The sequence below is a fragment of the Trachinotus anak genome, unplaced genomic scaffold, assembly GCF_046630095.1.
Source record: "Trachinotus anak isolate AG129_WGS33_773 ecotype Australia unplaced genomic scaffold, CSIRO_AGI_Tana_v1 ptg000020l, whole genome shotgun sequence".
In the NCBI taxonomy this organism is placed as follows: Eukaryota; Metazoa; Chordata; class Actinopteri; order Carangiformes; family Carangidae; genus Trachinotus; species Trachinotus anak.
The window spans coordinates 5804507-5821922 of record NW_027273871.1 but is presented as its reverse complement, the minus strand read 5'-3'; the positions used below and the strand labels follow the sequence as shown (position 1 = coordinate 5821922).

Below are 17416 nucleotides of genomic sequence, written 5' to 3'. Positions count from 1 at the left end.
CTCAAATGTTTATGAGGGTAAAATGAAGTGATGACATTTTATATCCAAATGGTCAAAGGTCAACCTCACTGTGACATCATAATGTTTTGCAAAAAGACCTTTGGCCATTATTCAACGCTTATCTAGTGTAGAGAACATTGTGTTTTTATTTATTTTATATATTTGCTTTACTTTTCATTACTTTATTGTCCTATGTACAGCACTTTGCTGTTTAAATGTGCTCTGAAATAAAGCTGACTTGATCTAAATTTGACACAAAAATAATACACGTGTCCACAGATATTATTACAATAATGTGTTTATTGTTTAATTCAAATAACAGAGAGAAAATAGAGAGAAATTAATTAAATGAAAATATGCAGTATAACCATAACTGTCTATCATTTTCATGGAGATCCAGATGAAAAACATTTAAATTTCATATAATTGAAGAAAGAGAAGGAGTGTTTCCCTCTCAGACAGTGAAAAGCAGATGACCACTGAAGGTGGTAATGTGATTTTGATTGTCAAATGCCTTATCGTTCTGCCAAAGACGCAAAAACACGACATCTCCAACCTCCAGAAGCAGTGTAGCGCCTTGAGAAGAACTCCCATAACCGCTCGTCTGATTCTGATGAGCTGTAAAAATGTGGTTTGTGTTCTTGACCAACACAGCAGCTGTAGAAGACGCATGAACACCGATGTACCACTCAAAGTGATAAGCTCCTCTCACTGGTGCAGTGAACATACCTGTGGGACATATGTTTCTGTCAATCAACTGTTGTGATATCTGTCAATCACAGTGACGTCAGCAAAGCAGAAAAGGGACGTTTATTGTTAATATTTCAGAGTTCAGTACCTGTGTTTGGATCGTAGGAACTTCCAATGTTTGTCAAGACATGTTTGAAGATCAGAGTAGTGTGTGTGCTAGAAGGTCCAATAGTCTTCGAGCCTGAGGCCAACAGTGAGGCTGAGAAAGCCACCTGTGTGACTAAGAGAGAAAGAACAGTGTCATTATATCAAACTGTATTTGAATAAAACAATGATATCATTATTCTGTTTGTTTTTGTACAATCTACTAAACTGCTCATTTTGAACCTTCTCCAAAAAAGTGGTGTAACAACAAAGCATTTATTTCCAATGAAAGCATAGTTTGACAGTTACAGCATTTTGTTGTAACAGGAGGTAAGAACTGCTGTCATTGCAAACATTGAATCAATTTACTAGAGAACTTGTGTTGTTTATTCAGACATGGAGTTAGTGGTCTTTCACCAGAAGGTGGGGCTACTGTACAAATATAATTTTAAGTTCCTGGGTTAGAAATATTCCATCAACACTGAGGGCTTTATCGACCCAAAGTGCATGGTTTGAAGTGCATGGTGCAAGTACATTTAGGGCGTGTCCATATACACTTTTGCTATTTTAATGACAGAAAAAACGCTGTGCTAGGCACAAGGTTGCAAATGGTTGCACTGAGTCTTAATTAATCATGGGAGTGTTGTGGGCGTAATTTACATTAAATCAATACTGCAGATCATATTACTCTTGAGACAATGCATCCTTAAAACAACTGAAATAAAAAAATAAAATAAAATAAAATAACTGACCAGGTTTTTGTTTGTCAACAGCACATTTGCTTTCCACTGCCTCAAGATAGCAATGTGCCAGCAATGCGTCTGACCACACCCCATTTTAGCACCAACACCATAGGCACTCAGATGGGAGCTGATAGATAGAAAGTGTATTTGCTATTTAAACAAAGAGAAAGCAAAGACACTTGTGTGTTTTTGTAAAGTGCTTTTTTGTAAAAAAAAAAAAACAAACAAAAAAAAAAAAACGACCCTGCTGTATTTCTCTCAGCAGCCGCAATCACACATTTTCTCCAAGAAACACACTTTCTGATACGGTGAAATAAAATTATTGCAGATACAGAAGTATTTGATTTCAACACCAGATTATCTTCGTTATGCACTAATGCTACCGTTGTAAGTCATTTTGTATCTGAAAGATCAGAATCATGATGATTTCAAAATAGCACCTTGCAGCTGTTCCTTCAGCTTGTCGATCTCAGTCTCCTGCTTTTCCAGTTCTTTCAGCTTTGCAGCATATGCTGAAAAAAGAGCACAAATAACTTTGGGTGTGATTTTTCTGCAACATCAATGATTCTGGAAAATTACTTGAATGTATTTGTACAAGGAAAGTCAGCAATCAACAAAAAATCCATGATGGGCATTTTGCTATGACATAAAACAACAGTGGTTCCTAGTGAAGTTATTTCTATCACTACCTGACATAACACTGTACCTTGATTCTCTTTTTGTAAGGACGTCACCTCCACCTTCAGTTGAGCCAATGAGGCGGTCATCTCTCTCAGTACAGCGTGGATGTCCTGTGGACAGACCTGTGTCGTGGTCTCAGGCTGACCCGTGGAGACGGAGCAGACCAGCAGCAGCAGCAGGGAGGACACAGTGATCTTCATCCTCACACTGGAACATTACACAGCTGAACTCTGTCTTTTCCAAACCTGTGTGAACTTCATATATTAGAGCAAAAAGAGGCGTGCAGTTGGACGTCAGTGACACGGCCTCATTTTTAGAGGCAGTGGTGTAATTGAACAGGCTCACCTGATTTCACCTTGACTTTAATACCCTGACCATGTTTTTTATGAAACAGTTTTTTACTGTCAGTCAGAACAGTTTTGTTTATTTAACATTAGAGATTTCTGTACTGTTTTTTTCTTTCTCTGCTGTTCTTACTAGTTTGAGGATGGGCTTATTTGGGAAGAGGTCATATTTCCATGCACCAGTTAGAATTTAGTTATGTTTACTAAATACATATACTGAAGTTTTATTTGGGAACCAAACAGAAAAAATAAAGCCAACAAGAGAGCAAGACAATGTCAAAGTTCATCAAATGGCCTGTTATTTGTCAGCTATAGGTAGGTGCTGCTATTCTCATTTGAGTCTGGTTTTGTAGCCTTGATACATGATGTCTGGAGACAAGCTTGAACCCAAGAGCAAACACAATCAAGTTCAACAAACAAACACAATAAAGCTCTATTAACAGAAGTTTATTTGGCCATGCGGACACACAAGGGTCCAGGATCCAGGTAAACATTGAACAAATCCAGGAGGGGGCTGGCGACGGGAATCCCAAAAGCAGAAAACAGTGTAAAGGTTGGGGACAGGTTGGCAGGAATAAAGAAAGAGAAAACACCAGACGATCTGGAAGGGACAGAGTGGAGCTAGGTCTGTGTACTGGGAGCTGATAAGGGGTTAGGGAGCAAGTGAGGAGGTGGGCAGTTTGGCAAATTGTCCCCGTTGAAAGTTTGCTGAGTTACCTGTTGACAGTCCCTGTTTGTTCTGTACATGGGCGTACGGACAACTATTACTGGATAACTCTGAAACGGAAGAAAACTGAAAAACGTGATGATCCTCAGCCAGGTTCTGAAGTGTTTCTTTGTTTTACCTGAATGTATTTCTGGAGTTTTACTCTGGGAGGACATTAGAGATGATGATGTGTTTCATGTCTGTGTGTTCAGATGTGACTGAGTTAAGACTGAGAAGGAATGTGATTTTATCATTTTTCAACACAGTGTCTTTCCCTTCCCTTCAGCTCTGCAGCGCCCTCCTGAGGAGGTTTTAGTTAATACAGTTTAATACAGACAGATCCTGTCATTTTTCTAACAATAAACGTGACTTACAGAAGTAAACCTGGTTTAACTGGTGATCTTGCTTAATGAACCAGCTCTCAGATGCTGCAGCTGAGCACCAAAGTCTTTCAGTAAATCTTTCTAAATCTTTCTTATTGTCATACTAATATGACAATGCATTTGATTTTATGTTTTTATTGTTATTTAAATCTGAAACAAAAACAACAAAGAATTATCCACAGATGGTACTGCAATGAAAAATGTGTTTTAATTGAAATGACAGAATCAAAAAAAATTAATCACTTTAAACTTCGAAAAGAAAAAAAAGATTTAGATCTGGATGAAAAACATTTCAATTTTCATATAACTGAAGAAAGGGGGGAGTATTTCCCTCTCAGACAGTGAAAAGCAGATGACCACTGAAGGTGGTGTGGTGATTTTGATTGTCAAATGTCCTTGAATTAATCCACAATCGTACAAACACGACATCTCCAGCTTCGAGAAGCAGTGTAGCGCCTTGAGAAGAACTCCCAAAACCGTTCGTCTGATGCTCATATGCTGCAAAAATGTGGTTTGTGTTCTTGACCAACACAGCAGCTGTATTAGATCCATGAACACCGATGTACCACTCAAAGTGGTAAGCTCCCCTCACTGGTGCAGTGAACATACCTGTGGGACATATGTTTCTGTCAATCAGCTGTTTTTTTTTGTCATTTCAACTGTTGCAAAGTCTGTAAATCACAGTGAGATCAACATAGCAGAAAAGAGACATTTATTGTTAAAGTGATAGTTAGGGTCATTTGACATGGGGTTGTGTGAGGTACTTATCTATAGCCAGTGTATTTCCTGCAGTAGATTCAGCTCAGCTCCCAGTTTAGAGAAGCAACAGGAGCTGAGAGATGTGCTACTAGGGACGGGGTCAATAAAAAAACACGGGAAATAGGAGTGTAGGTGCGCTGTAGGAATACGGTTGTTCAATGGTTCACAAACTGTAGTTCCAAAGTAAAGGGCTGTTTGACGGCAGGTTGAAGCCATGAAAATACTCATGTTTTTAAGTGGCTAAAACACATTTTTTGGATGACCCTGTTCACAGTAGCTCATCACTCAGCTTCTGTGCCGGTCCTCCTGCTGTTTCTCTAAACTGTGAGATGATCCGAGCTCTGCAGGAAACACACTGGCTATAGACAAGTACCCCGCACAACCCCATGTCAAATAACCCAAACTATCTCTTTAGTTTTTCAGAATCCAGTACCTGTGTTTGGATCATAGGCACTTCCGATGTTTGTGAAGACATTTTTGAAGACCAGAGTAGTGTGTGTGCTGAAGGGTCCAGTGGTCCCCTCACCGTCAGCCAACAGAGAGGCTGAGAAAGCCACCTGTTTGACTGAGAGAGAGGGCTTTGTCAATAAAAGTGTGTGTGGATACAACAATGATTTGTGTGCTTCTGTACCATCTACCACTTTCGGTAGGTTTGTAAATTATTACATATTTTCAGAATGAAAACTTTTAAACATTAAATTATTAATGTTGAATCTTACCACTTCTAAAAAAAACAAAACAAAAAAACTGGTGCAATGACAAAAACATATTTTTCCAATTAAGCAGGTTTGTGTCTCTTGAATTTTATCTTCACATTGAAACACATCAACAGTTGAGCAGAGCTGATGGCCTTTCACCAGTGGGTGCTGCTACAGTACAAATATAATTTTCAATCACAAGGTTAGAAAATACTCTTGTCAGCACAGAATCTTGTGTGAGTGCAGGAATGTATCTTGAAAGACTCTATAAAGTTGGGGACTGTTTGTCCACCAGGGGGCGATATGAGCAATTACATTTTGTAAAAACTGAATTCCCTGCTGTAAATCTCTCAGCAGCAGAAGCACCTGGCAGCAATCACACATTCTCCAAGAAACACACATTCTTTAGCTGATAAGGTGAAATAAAATTATTGCAGATGAGGCCGTATCTGGTTTCAGCACCAAATAATATCGTCATTATTATGAAATAAAGTAATTTTCTCCCTAACAGACCGGTGTCATGATGATTTTGACATATTACCTTCCAGACGTTGCTTGATGTTGTCAATCTCAGTCTCCTGCTTCTCCACCACAGTCCCCTGCGCCTCCAGTTCTTTCAGCTTTACTGCATATGCTGAAGAAAAGAGCACAAATAGCCAAGGTTAATGTGGTATTTAGCGGGTGGGGGAACTGTGAGACTGGGTGGGTGGGGCATGCGCCAGTCTCACTTTGTGTCATATGACCAGTGGCCTGGCTGTTCACAAGAGAATATAAGAGAAAAAAAAGGTGAAATAAAAAATATAAATAAATCAATAAATATGTATATATACACCACACACAAACATGACTCCTTTTGTTGATTCTGTGTGTTTTCTTGGCCATCTATGAGCTTTGTGTCTGTGTAGGTTTGACAGTGTCTGTGTAAGTCAGTACTTTCAGTAGCTTGTTTCAGAACCGAGGTGCACTGTCAGGAGAGGCAAACCACGCAAATGCTTGGGGGTCCCCAAGAGGAAAAGGGGCCCTCAAACTCATGGATCCTCATAGTGGCACATTCTGCAATGACAACTATACATTTCCTTACACGTCCTGTTCCTACTTTGCTGTTACTGTTACTGTTACTGTTACTGGGGGCCTCCAGAACCCAGGAGTAATTATACTTTATCTATACTCTCTAGCCTTATCAACAAGACTAGAGAGCCCCTATGTCACTGATCCCCCTGATCCCCCTATAGAACTACTGCTCATTCCCGTAACATACACAGTGTAAATATCTATACAGATAATATTTATATATTTTTTACACTGTCTATATTTTTTGCACTACATTCCCCATGTCTTTATCATTATTGCAAATATCCCACATCTTTGTTGTATATTTTTTTATCTTTATTTCATTTTAATCTTGTTTTAATTTTTAACTTGTAAATTCTACCTCTTATTTTACCCTAAGTCTATTTATGTTACTGTTTGCACCAATCACCAGCACAAATTTCTTATATGTGGAAACATACTTGGTAATAAAACTGATTCTGATTCTGATTCTTTGAGTCAAGTAATACAGAAGTGTACTTTGTCCACCTCTGGTCATAAGTCATTTTCTATCTAAAAGATAAGAGTCATTATGAGTTCGACATATTACCTTCCAGCTGTTGCTTCAGCTTGTTGATCTCAGTCTCCTGCTTCTCCACCATAGTCTCCTGCTTCTCTAGTTCTTTCAGCTTTGCTGCATATGCTAAGAAAAGCACAAATAACTAGTGAAGGTTTCCTGATGCTGTTACTTTTATCACTACTATCACTACCTGACATAACACTGTACCTTGATTCTCTTTTTGTAAGGACGTCACCTCCACCTTCAGTTGAGCCAATGAGGCGGTCATCTCTCTCAGCACAGCGTGGATGTCCTGTGGACAGGCCTGTGTCTCCATCTCAGGCTGACCCGTGGAGACGGAGCAGACCAGCAGCAGCAGCAGGAAAGACACAGTGATCTTCATCCTCACGCTGTCAATGTACACAGTTGAACTTTGTCCTCTGCAAACCTGTTCGCCCTTTATATGGCACAGTGAAAACAGGCATGTTGATCAGGGAGGTGGACTCCTCTTTAGAAGCAGTGGCTTAATTCAACAAGAACAGTCACCTGCTGGATCCTGCTGCAGCTGGATCCAACATCAACAAACAATCATCTACATTTATATAACCAACTGTCCCGAACAAAGTTAGAACAGCTTTGTTTATTTCACTTTTTTTTCCCCTGCTGTTCTTACTGGTTTGAAGTGGGCGGGGCTTACTGGGGAATATGTGATGTCATACTTCCATGCACCAATTAGAATTTAACAACATTTGAATCACAACATGATGGCAGGTTGTTTGTTTACTGTAAATCAAATCTGATCAAACCACAGTCCTGAAGACTCATATAGGGTTGGGGTTGATGTACATTTTGAGTTATACCTTGTGAATTTTAGAATAGTAAAAGTAAACTAATGATAATATGATTAGGATTCATATGTTTTTGTTAAATTTGACTTAAGGCTATATTTCACATATAGAATAGATTAATTAATCGTTTCCAACCTGTGCATCACGGCCTGGAATTGCAAGTGGGTGAACAAATCATTAGCAAAATGTGCACTTTTAGTGAAAAGATGTAATTCCAAAAAAATAAAAAATACAAATAATGTTTAAAAACTTAACTCTAATACCCTTATACCTCTAGGTAGCAATTTTAACATGAATAATAAATGGCAGCAAAGACAGAATTGTACATGAGCGAGATTTATTCCTCTGGTGTGGCAGTAAAGTCTTTGGCACAAAACCTCAAGTGTATGAATCCAGTGTTAATAATCAGCAGCCAGTGACCTTCCACACTTCTTTACGTATCAAGAGATTCAAGGGCTTTTCCGCTGTTTTGGCATTTCAGAGTTGACGGCACACTCTCATTAAATATTTTCAAGTTTGTAGGTTAAATACCCAGGTGCAAAAATGCAGTTCAATATTTGTGCTTCTACTAAGAATAGAGCAGTGTAATAAAGATAGTGCAACTGGAAATTGGAAATTTTAAAGGAAAAAAAAAATCATCAATGAACATGGTTCAGTAATCATTAATGAAAATCGTTACTGATAAATCAATTGTTTGGTCTATGAAATAGATAAAAGGAAATACTGAAAAATGTCCAGAATTAACATATTCAAGTTCAAAAACACAAAAGATGTTCAATTCACCATCAATACTATGTTAAAAAAAGAAAATATTTGTATACAAATGAGTAATAAATGGTTTATAACACACAGTTGTGCAACGATAAGTGTGTTTTCATAAATGTACGTATAATGGATAAATACATTAACAAACTTATTTATATCTATATTAAATATTTATTATCAAATATTAACAGATGTGGTAACAGCTCTACCTCCTCCTGTGGAGGCTGCTGTATAGAGATAATGAACAACAATATAGTAAAACATAGCTGTAATAATAGAAAATGTGACGACATAGGAGAGGTTACAATTATGAATATTTTAGACTTAATGTCTTCAAATCTGCTTACACCTAAGTTATACTGTGTTATAAACCACTTATTAAATGTTTGTGTACTGCTGATAAATGCAGGGACTAGTTAGATGAGTTACATTAAGATCAGGAGAAAAATAATCTGAATACATTTCCAGTATTTCACACATAATCATATCTACACGTGTTCTGGTAGACATGTGAACTGTAGTGGTGATCAACAGTGCACAAAACACCGTTGTCATTTTCTGTGGTGGCTTTTTCAGTCCTCCAGTAATTATTTAATCACTATTTAGGCACGGATATTTTCCAAAACTGTTCCACAATGGTCCCTCAAAATTAGACTTTCCTCCAACTTTAAGATATTGAATGTGTGATCAACTGATTAATCCATTAATTTATCATTCATTTCAGTTGAAATAAAAACAGGAAAAAGTTTAAATCTGTTATTGTGTTTTTAATGTGTTAGCATCTCTCATATTAAAATGGATTAATTTTGTAATTTTGCCGCTACATAAGGCTGAGCAATCGTAGTCCAATCGACCTATCCTCACCCTGGAACTGCAGTGGGGCAAATTAAATTCAATATCAATTTATTACAACCAATAATGATGATAATAAGTCACTACATTAATAATAAGACAAATCCTCTTGATATTGGTAAAGGCAGAAGTTTTGGTCATCGTCGGCACATCCGCACAACCCTCCTGCTACACTGTCTGCTGTTTGGTCAGCGTCATCCTTTCTAGGGCTGGGTTCATAAAAAATCTTTTTTGCAACTCAAGCCGATCTTCATCTGACTCTTGACAAAATCCAGACTTATCTTTTCATACACGTTTCACAGTCTACGGCCTTTTCCCACGTATGTGTGAAGCAAAGCAGTAACAGTTGAAAACTCGAGTTGTGTACAGTAAATCACTGATTCGGTTCGATAAGATTCGATTATTGTCACGTCGATTTAACTGCAGACTATCTGAACAGGTGCGCAGCTGTGTGCAACGGAGTGAAAAGGAAATCATGTTTAATCAGCCTTGAAAAGTAAGATGCTGAAACCAAGTCGCAGTGTAAAACATTGATTAATTTTTCAAAACGTTGATTCAACATTGAATAAACGCTTAAATGCCGGCTGGGATGTGAGAGAAGAAGCAGACAGGAGAAGAAGTCACAGCTTTGGATCCATTCTTAATATAAACATTAATATTTTTAATAATGGGCCAGGTTAGAGGAAGAATTTACAGCATTAGTTCTCTGGGAATCTTCAGCTCGTATGGTAACTGAAATATCTCGAACTAAATCAATACTGAATTGTACTGGACCTTCTGGAATTGGATTGATGCAGGAAATCAGTGGCAGTGCCCAGAACTAATCCTTTCTGGGGCCAAAATAATTTCATATAACTGACGCTGTTTTTTCTTCCTTTTGCGTTTTTGTCCTGATCCTCATTTTAATGTGGTGGTCACGGACTAACAGGGGCAGGGCCTGCTTGGTTGTTTGATATAATCTGCTCTGATTTCAAGCTTCTTGATTCACAGAGTTTGTTGTTTATCAGACTCTTGTAGATCAGTCATGGAAAATAATTAAATAAGAAACGTGTGAGTTTCGGTTTTCAAGCAGCAAAAAAATTGTGTTAATTTACCACACTTCACACTACATGTCCTGCCATGAGGCTACTGTGCACGCTCTTGCCCCGATGACTTAGAACAATTGATTGATTATCTAAATAGTGGCTCGTTATTTTTCTGTCGATCAACTTATAGATTAATCGACTCACTTTATGCAACTCTAAGTACAGAAAAGGCAACAACAGAGCCACGTTTCTCTCATGTGCTGCAGTTTGTAGTTGATCGTCCATGGTCCATCAGAGGAAGACGTCCAAGGTCTGTGTGATGTGCTGCCGGCAGAGCGGACAGCAGCGCTGCTGGGCAGGTCGGCGCTGCGTCAGGATGTCGGCACAGTGGCGGCAGAGGCAGAGGTGACGGCAGGGCAGCAGCAGCACCGTCTTGCTCAAATCCTGGCAGATGACGCACTTCTTCCTCTCCTCCTGCTCCTTCAGCAGGCTGAGCAGTTCACCGTCCTCCACTGCTACGTTTTGCTTGGACGTACTTGTCCTGCCGCTGCAGCTCGCCGCCTCTCCGTCCTGCTGAGCGGGAGGCTGCACCGAGTCTGGCTGGCTCAGGCTATTTGCTGGCAGCAGGTTGGCCTCAGTGATTAAACCACCAGCATCTGTGTTCAGGAGCCTCGGTCCACTCGTGTCCTGTGCTGTCCTGCTGTGGACCTCCTGAAAGACCACAGCTGGTTCCAGCATCGCTGTGTACAGTCTGCGAACGGTCGTCTGTACGCCATGAGCTCCCGGCAGAGCGTTAACCACACGGAGGCTCAGCTGCCCAGCGAGGACAGGAAGCCTAGGGTTCAATACCAGCAAAGCTAGTGCGCTGATGGCCGCCGTGACAAGCAGTCCCTGTGAGTCAACCATAAAAACAGTGATGAAGACACGTCCCAGCGCTCCCAGGAAGTCCAGCAGCAGCTGGCAGGGCGTCCACAGCAGCACGGAGGCGCCGACCAGACAGCTGTACAGGAAGGTCAGCAGATTCAGAGCCAGCTCCGCGACTTTGTGGACAGGACCCGCCACCATCTCCCAGACACCCGCCAACACAGACAGACAGTTCTGCGTGGTGATGAGCACAATGTTGACCACCGTGTTGACAAAGTAGAGAACGAGGCTGAGCGTGATGAGGATGCCTTCACAAGTCTGTCGCAGGATGCAGCTCCCTAAAATAAACCCGCGATGCAGGACGTCCTTGGTGCGCCACCCCACGTGGCAGAAGAGGTGTCCGACCATCTTGAAACTCTCAAAGACTCCTCCCAACGTCTGCAGCCAGCCCTCCACAGCGTGCAGAGCTGCATGGGCAGCGCTGGAGACGGCCTCGGTGGCTGTGAGGAAGGAGAAAAGAGCAAAGTTCCAGTATTCGACCAAAGTGGAGCTGCTCAGGGTGACCAGCGTGCTGTGGAAGGAAACGCCCATGCCGGACAGGAGGCGAAGGAGCCAGCTGAACGTCCTGACGAGCAGGTCGAGCAGCAGGCAGCAGGCGTCCACACATTTCCCAAGAGCAAGAGACACCACGTTCACTTCATCCATACTAGACTGGAGAGAAGGGAGGTCACAAATGGAGTTAGAGCTGCACACTGGACTGAACCCGTTACCTTAAATGTTCCTCAATGTACATTTCATAAACTGGACCAATATAAAAATCTCGATATGTTCGTTGCATATTAACCACATTGATATGTTTAACTTCATTAAACAGTGCACCTTAATTAATAATAAATCATCACAATATATTTTGTGATTACATTTTGTATTATTAATCAGAATCAGTAAAGTCAATTAATCTTTGAATTGAATCTATGGGAATAAAAACTACAATATTTGCTTAATTACGTCGTGGAGTGAGAGTATAAAACAAGTGCATCTAAATTGTGCATAAGTGCCATACATGAGTCAAGGTGCTTAGGCTTAGAGAATGGCAGCAGGAAGGCTGGTTACACTCTCACTGAATTTCAGTCAATTTAGTGTGTTGTTTAGCGGGCAGCCACTGTGGGGATGAATGACAAACACACTGCTTCTTCAAGTTGAAAACTGTTTAAACCACGGCTGCTGTGTATGGAGTGTGTGCCGAATATAAGAGAAGGTTTTGTTGATTTATAACTATTACTTATCTCCTACCTGTGACGAGTGTGTAACCGAGAAGACTTAAAATTACCTGATTTCTAAATGGAGTTTGGTACTAAAAAGGTAACTTTTAGCTCTTCCGGTATAAACGTTAACTGAGCTACAAGCAGACATCAGTAACTAACAGAACAAAGTCCCCAAACTTTCACAAACCTCGGTTAAAGGATTGACTTAATGTGTCATGTCTGAAGCTTTCAGCATCTCTCGCTATCGTCGCTAACGTTACCGGGCGGACCACACCCGGTGCCTTTAACGGAGGAGGCAGGAACTGATAGAAAACAAAAACAAGGTTTCAGGGAAGATTTGGCTGATGACTGTTTTCAGCTACTCACCGTGGCGACATGGCGCTGAGAGATTTAACCACTGGGACATTCACGGAGAAGCACTAGTATTAGCCATGATTGTTTTTTTGTTTGTTTGTTTTTTTTTAGCATGTTTTCCGTTTTCCTCGTTTCCGGTGTATTCGGTGCGTCAGCGCCACCTTCAGGTTCGGAGTGAGCAGAGGTTAAATCCACTACTTCCTGTTTTATAAAATATATCACATCAGATCCAACCTGATAACTGCTGTCCTGTCGTCTTCAGCATGCTTTTTAAATTTAAATGACCTCTTATTTATGAATATTTACTTAACTTTGTTATTTAAAATCCAACATGTTTCCCCGTCACCTCCGATTTTAACTTAAGTTAAATTTAAATCTTTAAAAAGCACAGGGCGACACATATCACTGAAAATGTGTGATAAATAATTACTATTGTTGTATATATATATTAATTGGTTACAGCAGATAAAGCAAGTTTAATCATTGAAAACATATGTTCAGACAATCATAGTATAGTATAATAAAGAATAATTCATGTTAGAGGTACATGAAATCCACATTCAATGTATTTTCTTATTTCCAACTTTCAAAGAAGTCTACACATCTCAAACTATTTTAAAAGCACAAAAATGCCCCATAAATTAACTAAATTAACGAATAATGACTAATAATATTTACCATTCTGTGATCTTAGACAAGGAACCACTAAAACTATCGTCATCGTGCCTTTATTTTGAAGGATGGGCGGATTGCCTCGACGTGGAATGATATTTAAAATGTCAATTTATTAATCTTTCTAATTAAATCAAATTAAACCACAGATTATATTATATAATATTATGTAATATAATCATCACTATAGGGAGTAGATCAGGCTGCAGATTAATGCATAATCAGAAAAATATTTTGTCATATTTTTCCTTTGTTCTGTCAATGTCTTTTAAAAACAAAGACTCAGAAAGAAGATTTTTCAGGCGTCTGACGGAACTGCACAGGAGCGCTGCTCAGTTTGACCCCGCCCAGCGGAAGTCACACCGTGTGTCCTCCCTTACGTCCGCAGTGAAGACGTAAATATCAAGCGTCTGCCGCTGAAAGTCAGTATCTGTTGTGTCTGAACACAGAAGAGAAAATGAGCGGAAGAGGCAAAGGAGGCAAAGGACTCGGAAAAGGAGGCGCCAAGCGGCACCGCAAAGTTCTCCGCGATAACATCCAGGGGATCACCAAGCCCGCCATCCGCCGTCTGGCTCGCCGCGGCGGCGTCAAGCGTATCTCCGGGCTCATCTACGAGGAGACCCGCGGTGTGCTCAAGGTGTTCCTGGAGAACGTGATCCGGGACGCCGTCACCTACACCGAGCACGCCAAGAGGAAGACCGTCACCGCCATGGACGTCGTCTACGCCCTGAAGAGGCAGGGCCGCACCCTGTACGGCTTCGGCGGCTAAACCTGCTCCTCACCCGGACCCTATCTCACCCACAAAGGCTCTTTTAAGAGCCGCCCACCCCCTCTGAGAGTTTAATCCTAACTTTTTAAATAATTTTTATTATAACGGCCATAGATAATAGAAACAAACGTTGAGTTGTGCACTAAATGTAGTTGGAAATGAAGCACACTACTGTTGAGAACATATTGACTAAAGTAATACACTAAAGTAATATTACTTTCATCATTTAATCTTCATTTATTAATGAAGAATAAGGTCTGAGTCTTTCTCCTGCCTTCATGTCCACTCATGTCTGACCAGATACTGTGGAGGACTGAACCACCATCAATAAACATATCTCAGTAACATCTGCTGCTTTATTCACTTCTATAAGAAAAGGAAGTCTTTGATAAGAGCTGCTGATAATGCTTCATGCTAAAACCTTAGTATTTGGTGTTCTTGATAATCTTGGTATTTTCCACAGTTTTAAACCTTTTCTTATGTATACAGACATCTCAACTGACCGTTTGACCGTGTCAGGACACAGGAACCTAAGAATTGTTATCATTGATATCAATTGATATCATCCACTTGACATAAAGTGCATGATATGTGTAATATGGACAGTTGCAGAGCTCGTCATCCATCCACACAAACTCATTTTCTTCTTGTGCAGTGTGCTTTGACGATGACTGTCATAATGTTGCAGCAAAGGTCAAATTGCTAGTAAAAGGGAAATTCCCCAGCACATATGGTTTTCTCCTATTACTACTTTTTTTTTTTTTTACTGAATTTTTACTCATATATAGGCTGCTTTGGCTTAAAAAATGTAACTCGAGTGTTATTCTACCCTTCTTTGATATATTTCACCATCAAATCAAATCTAAAACATGTTATTTATGGCGTTGAAAATAAAAATTGACGGCTCTTAAAGAAAAAGTGTGAAGTCAAATTCAGACAACCGTATGTTGCTGTATTAAGAGGACGACCACCTGAATATACATGTGGTCACTCCAGCTACACACAGAGCTGTAATGTAGTTTAGTTGTTTAGTGTGAAATACTGTACAGTATAAACAAATCCGACCATCCATAGAACATGAATTACAGAAATAGAAGTACTCACGTTCTAAAGAATAAATGCACAATGAAATGGTCCTATTTTGCAGATTTAGGGATTTACAACACAGAAAACATTTGGCATGAAGATTTTTCAGGATAGCGACACATGGTCAAAATGATAAGGCCTACCTACTGTCCTCATAGTGCTGTCCCTGTATGAACACATACACAAAACAAAGAATTGTGATAATCATAACGTTTTTATTACTCACATTAAATTCATTCACTTTTACAAATTAGGAACATCAGTTAAACTAAATCAACTAACAGCACAGTGCTACACTCAGCCTTGTCTATCAGTCTGATTATTTATATTCATATGAAACTTACCGTGAAAGTTTGCTTGGATTTCAAAAGACAACAAGCAACATCAAACCAGGATATAACAAATTATGTTCCATATTGCTCATACATTCTACATTGCTGAAAAATTTAATATTTCTCTTATTATCAACATCACACAAACCTGTACATAGGTCGAACAAAATAATGTAAACACAGACTGTTAGTCTTTTGGACAAAGGTCTGTATGGGACTTGCTGTGCCTGCATGTCTGAACAAAAATGAATAAATAAAGCACATTTATGGTTTATTATATTAATGGTTTATTATATTAATTAAAAACCAGTATATAATATTTTAATTGTTTTTACAATGTCTGTCTGTAAGCCTGTGTTAAGCAATTGAGACATAAGCCACATTAATAAAATTAAAAATTAAAAAAGTTTTCTCATTGTTCCTAATACTGAACACAGCAGATTTACTGCTCTGTAAAAACAAGGACTGAGACCAGACCAGGACATAAACATAATGTGCAATTTAAGAGAAAGTGTGTAAATTTGGCCGTAGTGGAGAAATATACTCTAATTTGTAGACAAGTACTTGTGTGTAGGACAGCACCAGATGTTGCAGCTAATAAAGAAAAACACAATAACGCACATTATGGTTAAAGACAGTGTTAAAAACACACAAAAATAAAAAAGTGATTACATTAGAAGACATTTTACATTGAATAATGTACAAGAGGAAATATGGCTCTTTGAGTCAGTGTGTGGCCCTGAAAAGGGCCTTTGTGTCTCTGCAGTAAGCGGCAGGTTTACTTGGAGCTGGTGTACTTGGTGACGGCCTTGGTGCCCTCGGACACGGCGTGCTTGGCCAGCTCCCCGGGCAGCAGCAGGCGCACGGCGGTCTGGATCTCCCTGGAGGTGATGGTGGAGCGCTTGTTGTACTGAGCCAAGCGGGAGGACTCCCCGGCGATCCGCTCGAAGATGTCGCTGACGAAGGAGTTCATGATCAGCATGGCCTTGGAGGAGATGCCGGTGTCGGGGTGGACCTGCTTCAGCACCTTGTACACGTAGATGGCGTAGCTCTCCTTCCTGGTCTTCCTCTTCTTCTTGCCGGTCTTGGACACGGACTTGGACACGGCCTTCTTGGAGCCCTTCTTCGGCGCTTTCACTGGATCAGGCATGATGATGATGACGACGTTGGATTTCCGTCAGTGGATGAAAACATTAACCTGTGCGCTGGTGTATTTGTATGCGCTTCATGCAAATGTCACTGTGCTGTCGCTCGCAAAGGATTGGCTGAATACTTAACCCTGACTGCGCATGCGCTTCACAAGCGACGGTTCAGTCTCTGTCGTGGATGTATTATCAGACCTGGATGACGGATCTAAAAATGGCGCCATTCAGATCAATACAAGTTGCTCTTCTGGCGCATACGCCGAAAAAGTTTCTGGCTTCCGGGTTACTTCCGCGTTATGCGGCCCATAGAGACTGCGCAGTAGTGTCACGAGTGCTCTGCCAGCGGCCTGATGTGTAACAGACTGATCCAGGACCGGCCCGGGGCCTTAAACACGGATTATACAGACACAACATTCAGTCTGAAGCTTCAGAGCCTGAAGTCACATTGGATCAACATTTTAAAAAATCATAACCAGGCAGAAATATTACGTTTAAATTGTCTTTTAGGCAACTTTAAGATATTGATGCTGCATGTGACAGAAAACTACAACTCATCAGATGAAGTTATTATCTGCCCAACTCTAGCTGCCACTTACTGTCATCAGTCACAACCACCGCCTCAGTATTTATAGATGAGGGACCTTCACTGTGTCAGCGGGTTAAACTAGAACTGAGTCCGGCCTGGATGCAGCGTCCTCCGGGT

At 40.3% G+C, this 17416-nt stretch overlaps 5 protein-coding genes across 9 annotated transcripts; 1 reads left to right on the top strand and 4 right to left on the bottom strand.

The window, feature by feature from the left end:
• Window positions 1-280: 280 nt before the first annotated feature.
• LOC139637411 (complement C1q-like protein 2) lies at window positions 281-2572 on the bottom strand. The gene is made up of 4 exons (XM_071506109.1): window positions 2284-2572; window positions 2018-2089; window positions 839-970; window positions 281-729 (listed from the first exon to the last, which is right to left on the bottom strand). Exons 1-4 carry the CDS (start codon window positions 2456-2458, stop codon window positions 455-457), a joined length of 654 nt encoding a protein of 217 aa, XP_071362210.1. The 5' UTR covers window positions 2459-2572; the 3' UTR covers window positions 281-454.
• A 1305-nt stretch (window positions 2573-3877) lies between these two features.
• On the bottom strand, window positions 3878-7198 carry LOC139637410 (complement C1q-like protein 2). Of its 2 annotated transcripts, XM_071506107.1 has the most exons (5): window positions 6965-7198; window positions 6788-6880; window positions 5690-5782; window positions 4884-5015; window positions 3878-4300 (listed from the first exon to the last, which is right to left on the bottom strand). In XM_071506107.1, the coding sequence occupies exons 1-5, from the start codon at window positions 7137-7139 to the stop codon at window positions 4026-4028; spliced, it is 768 nt and encodes a 255-aa protein (XP_071362208.1). In that variant the 5' UTR covers window positions 7140-7198; the 3' UTR covers window positions 3878-4025. The 2 variants fall into 2 exon arrangements, with proteins under 2 accessions (XP_071362208.1, XP_071362209.1); XM_071506108.1 differs by lacking the exon at window positions 6788-6880 and having other exon boundaries at window positions 6965-7197.
• A 708-nt stretch (window positions 7199-7906) lies between these two features.
• On the bottom strand, window positions 7907-12911 carry LOC139637408 (E3 ubiquitin-protein ligase RNF26-like). 4 transcript variants are annotated; one of them, XM_071506103.1, is made up of 3 exons: window positions 12722-12856; window positions 12543-12636; window positions 7907-11801 (listed from the first exon to the last, which is right to left on the bottom strand). In XM_071506103.1, the coding sequence occupies exon 3, from the start codon at window positions 11793-11795 to the stop codon at window positions 10518-10520; it is 1278 nt and encodes a 425-aa protein (XP_071362204.1). In that variant the 5' UTR covers window positions 11796-11801; window positions 12543-12636; window positions 12722-12856; the 3' UTR covers window positions 7907-10517. The 4 variants fall into 4 exon arrangements, with proteins under 4 accessions (XP_071362204.1, XP_071362205.1, XP_071362202.1 ...); XM_071506104.1 differs by lacking the exon at window positions 12543-12636 and having other exon boundaries at window positions 7907-11590; window positions 12722-12911; XM_071506101.1 differs by lacking the exon at window positions 12543-12636 and having other exon boundaries at window positions 12722-12874.
• An 887-nt stretch (window positions 12912-13798) lies between these two features.
• LOC139637417 (histone H4) lies at window positions 13799-14204 on the top strand. Its single transcript, XM_071506116.1, has one exon. The coding sequence runs from the start codon at window positions 13839-13841 to the stop codon at window positions 14148-14150; it is 312 nt and encodes a 103-aa protein (XP_071362217.1). The 5' UTR covers window positions 13799-13838; the 3' UTR covers window positions 14151-14204.
• Window positions 14205-16298: 2094 nt separating this feature from the next.
• Window positions 16299-16775, bottom strand: LOC139637415 (histone H2B 1/2-like). Its single transcript, XM_071506114.1, has one exon. It carries the CDS (start codon window positions 16716-16718, stop codon window positions 16347-16349), a length of 372 nt encoding a protein of 123 aa, XP_071362215.1. The 5' UTR covers window positions 16719-16775; the 3' UTR covers window positions 16299-16346.
• Window positions 16776-17416: the final 641 nt, after the last annotated feature.

What these genes read in the sequence shown, in the direction of transcription:
- LOC139637410 (XM_071506107.1), bottom strand. Translation starts at nt 7,139, where the DNA reads ATGAAGATCACTGTGTCTTTCCTGCTGCTGCTGCTGGTCTGCTCCGTC. An exon ending in GCTGAAGCAACAGCTGGAAG is followed by an intron (nt 5,783 to 6,787) that starts GTAATATGTCGA and finishes TCTTTTCTTCAG; the next exon opens with CATATGCAGTAAAGCTGAAA. An exon ending in TGCCTATGATCCAAACACAG is followed by an intron (nt 4,301 to 4,883) that starts GTACTGGATTCT and finishes TATGTCCCACAG; the next exon opens with GTATGTTCACTGCACCAGTG.
- LOC139637417 (XM_071506116.1), top strand. Translation starts at nt 13,839, where the DNA reads ATGAGCGGAAGAGGCAAAGGAGGCAAAGGACTCGGAAAAGGAGGCGCC.
- LOC139637411 (XM_071506109.1), bottom strand. Translation starts at nt 2,458, where the DNA reads ATGAAGATCACTGTGTCCTCCCTGCTGCTGCTGCTGGTCTGCTCCGTC. An exon ending in CTTACAAAAAGAGAATCAAG is followed by an intron (nt 2,090 to 2,283) that starts GTACAGTGTTAT and finishes CTCTTTTTTCAG; the next exon opens with CATATGCTGCAAAGCTGAAA. An exon ending in TTCCTACGATCCAAACACAG is followed by an intron (nt 730 to 838) that starts GTACTGAACTCT and finishes TATGTCCCACAG; the next exon opens with GTATGTTCACTGCACCAGTG.
- LOC139637408 (XM_071506101.1), bottom strand. Translation starts at nt 11,795, where the DNA reads ATGGATGAAGTGAACGTGGTGTCTCTTGCTCTTGGGAAATGTGTGGAC.
- LOC139637415 (XM_071506114.1), bottom strand. Translation starts at nt 16,718, where the DNA reads ATGCCTGATCCAGTGAAAGCGCCGAAGAAGGGCTCCAAGAAGGCCGTG.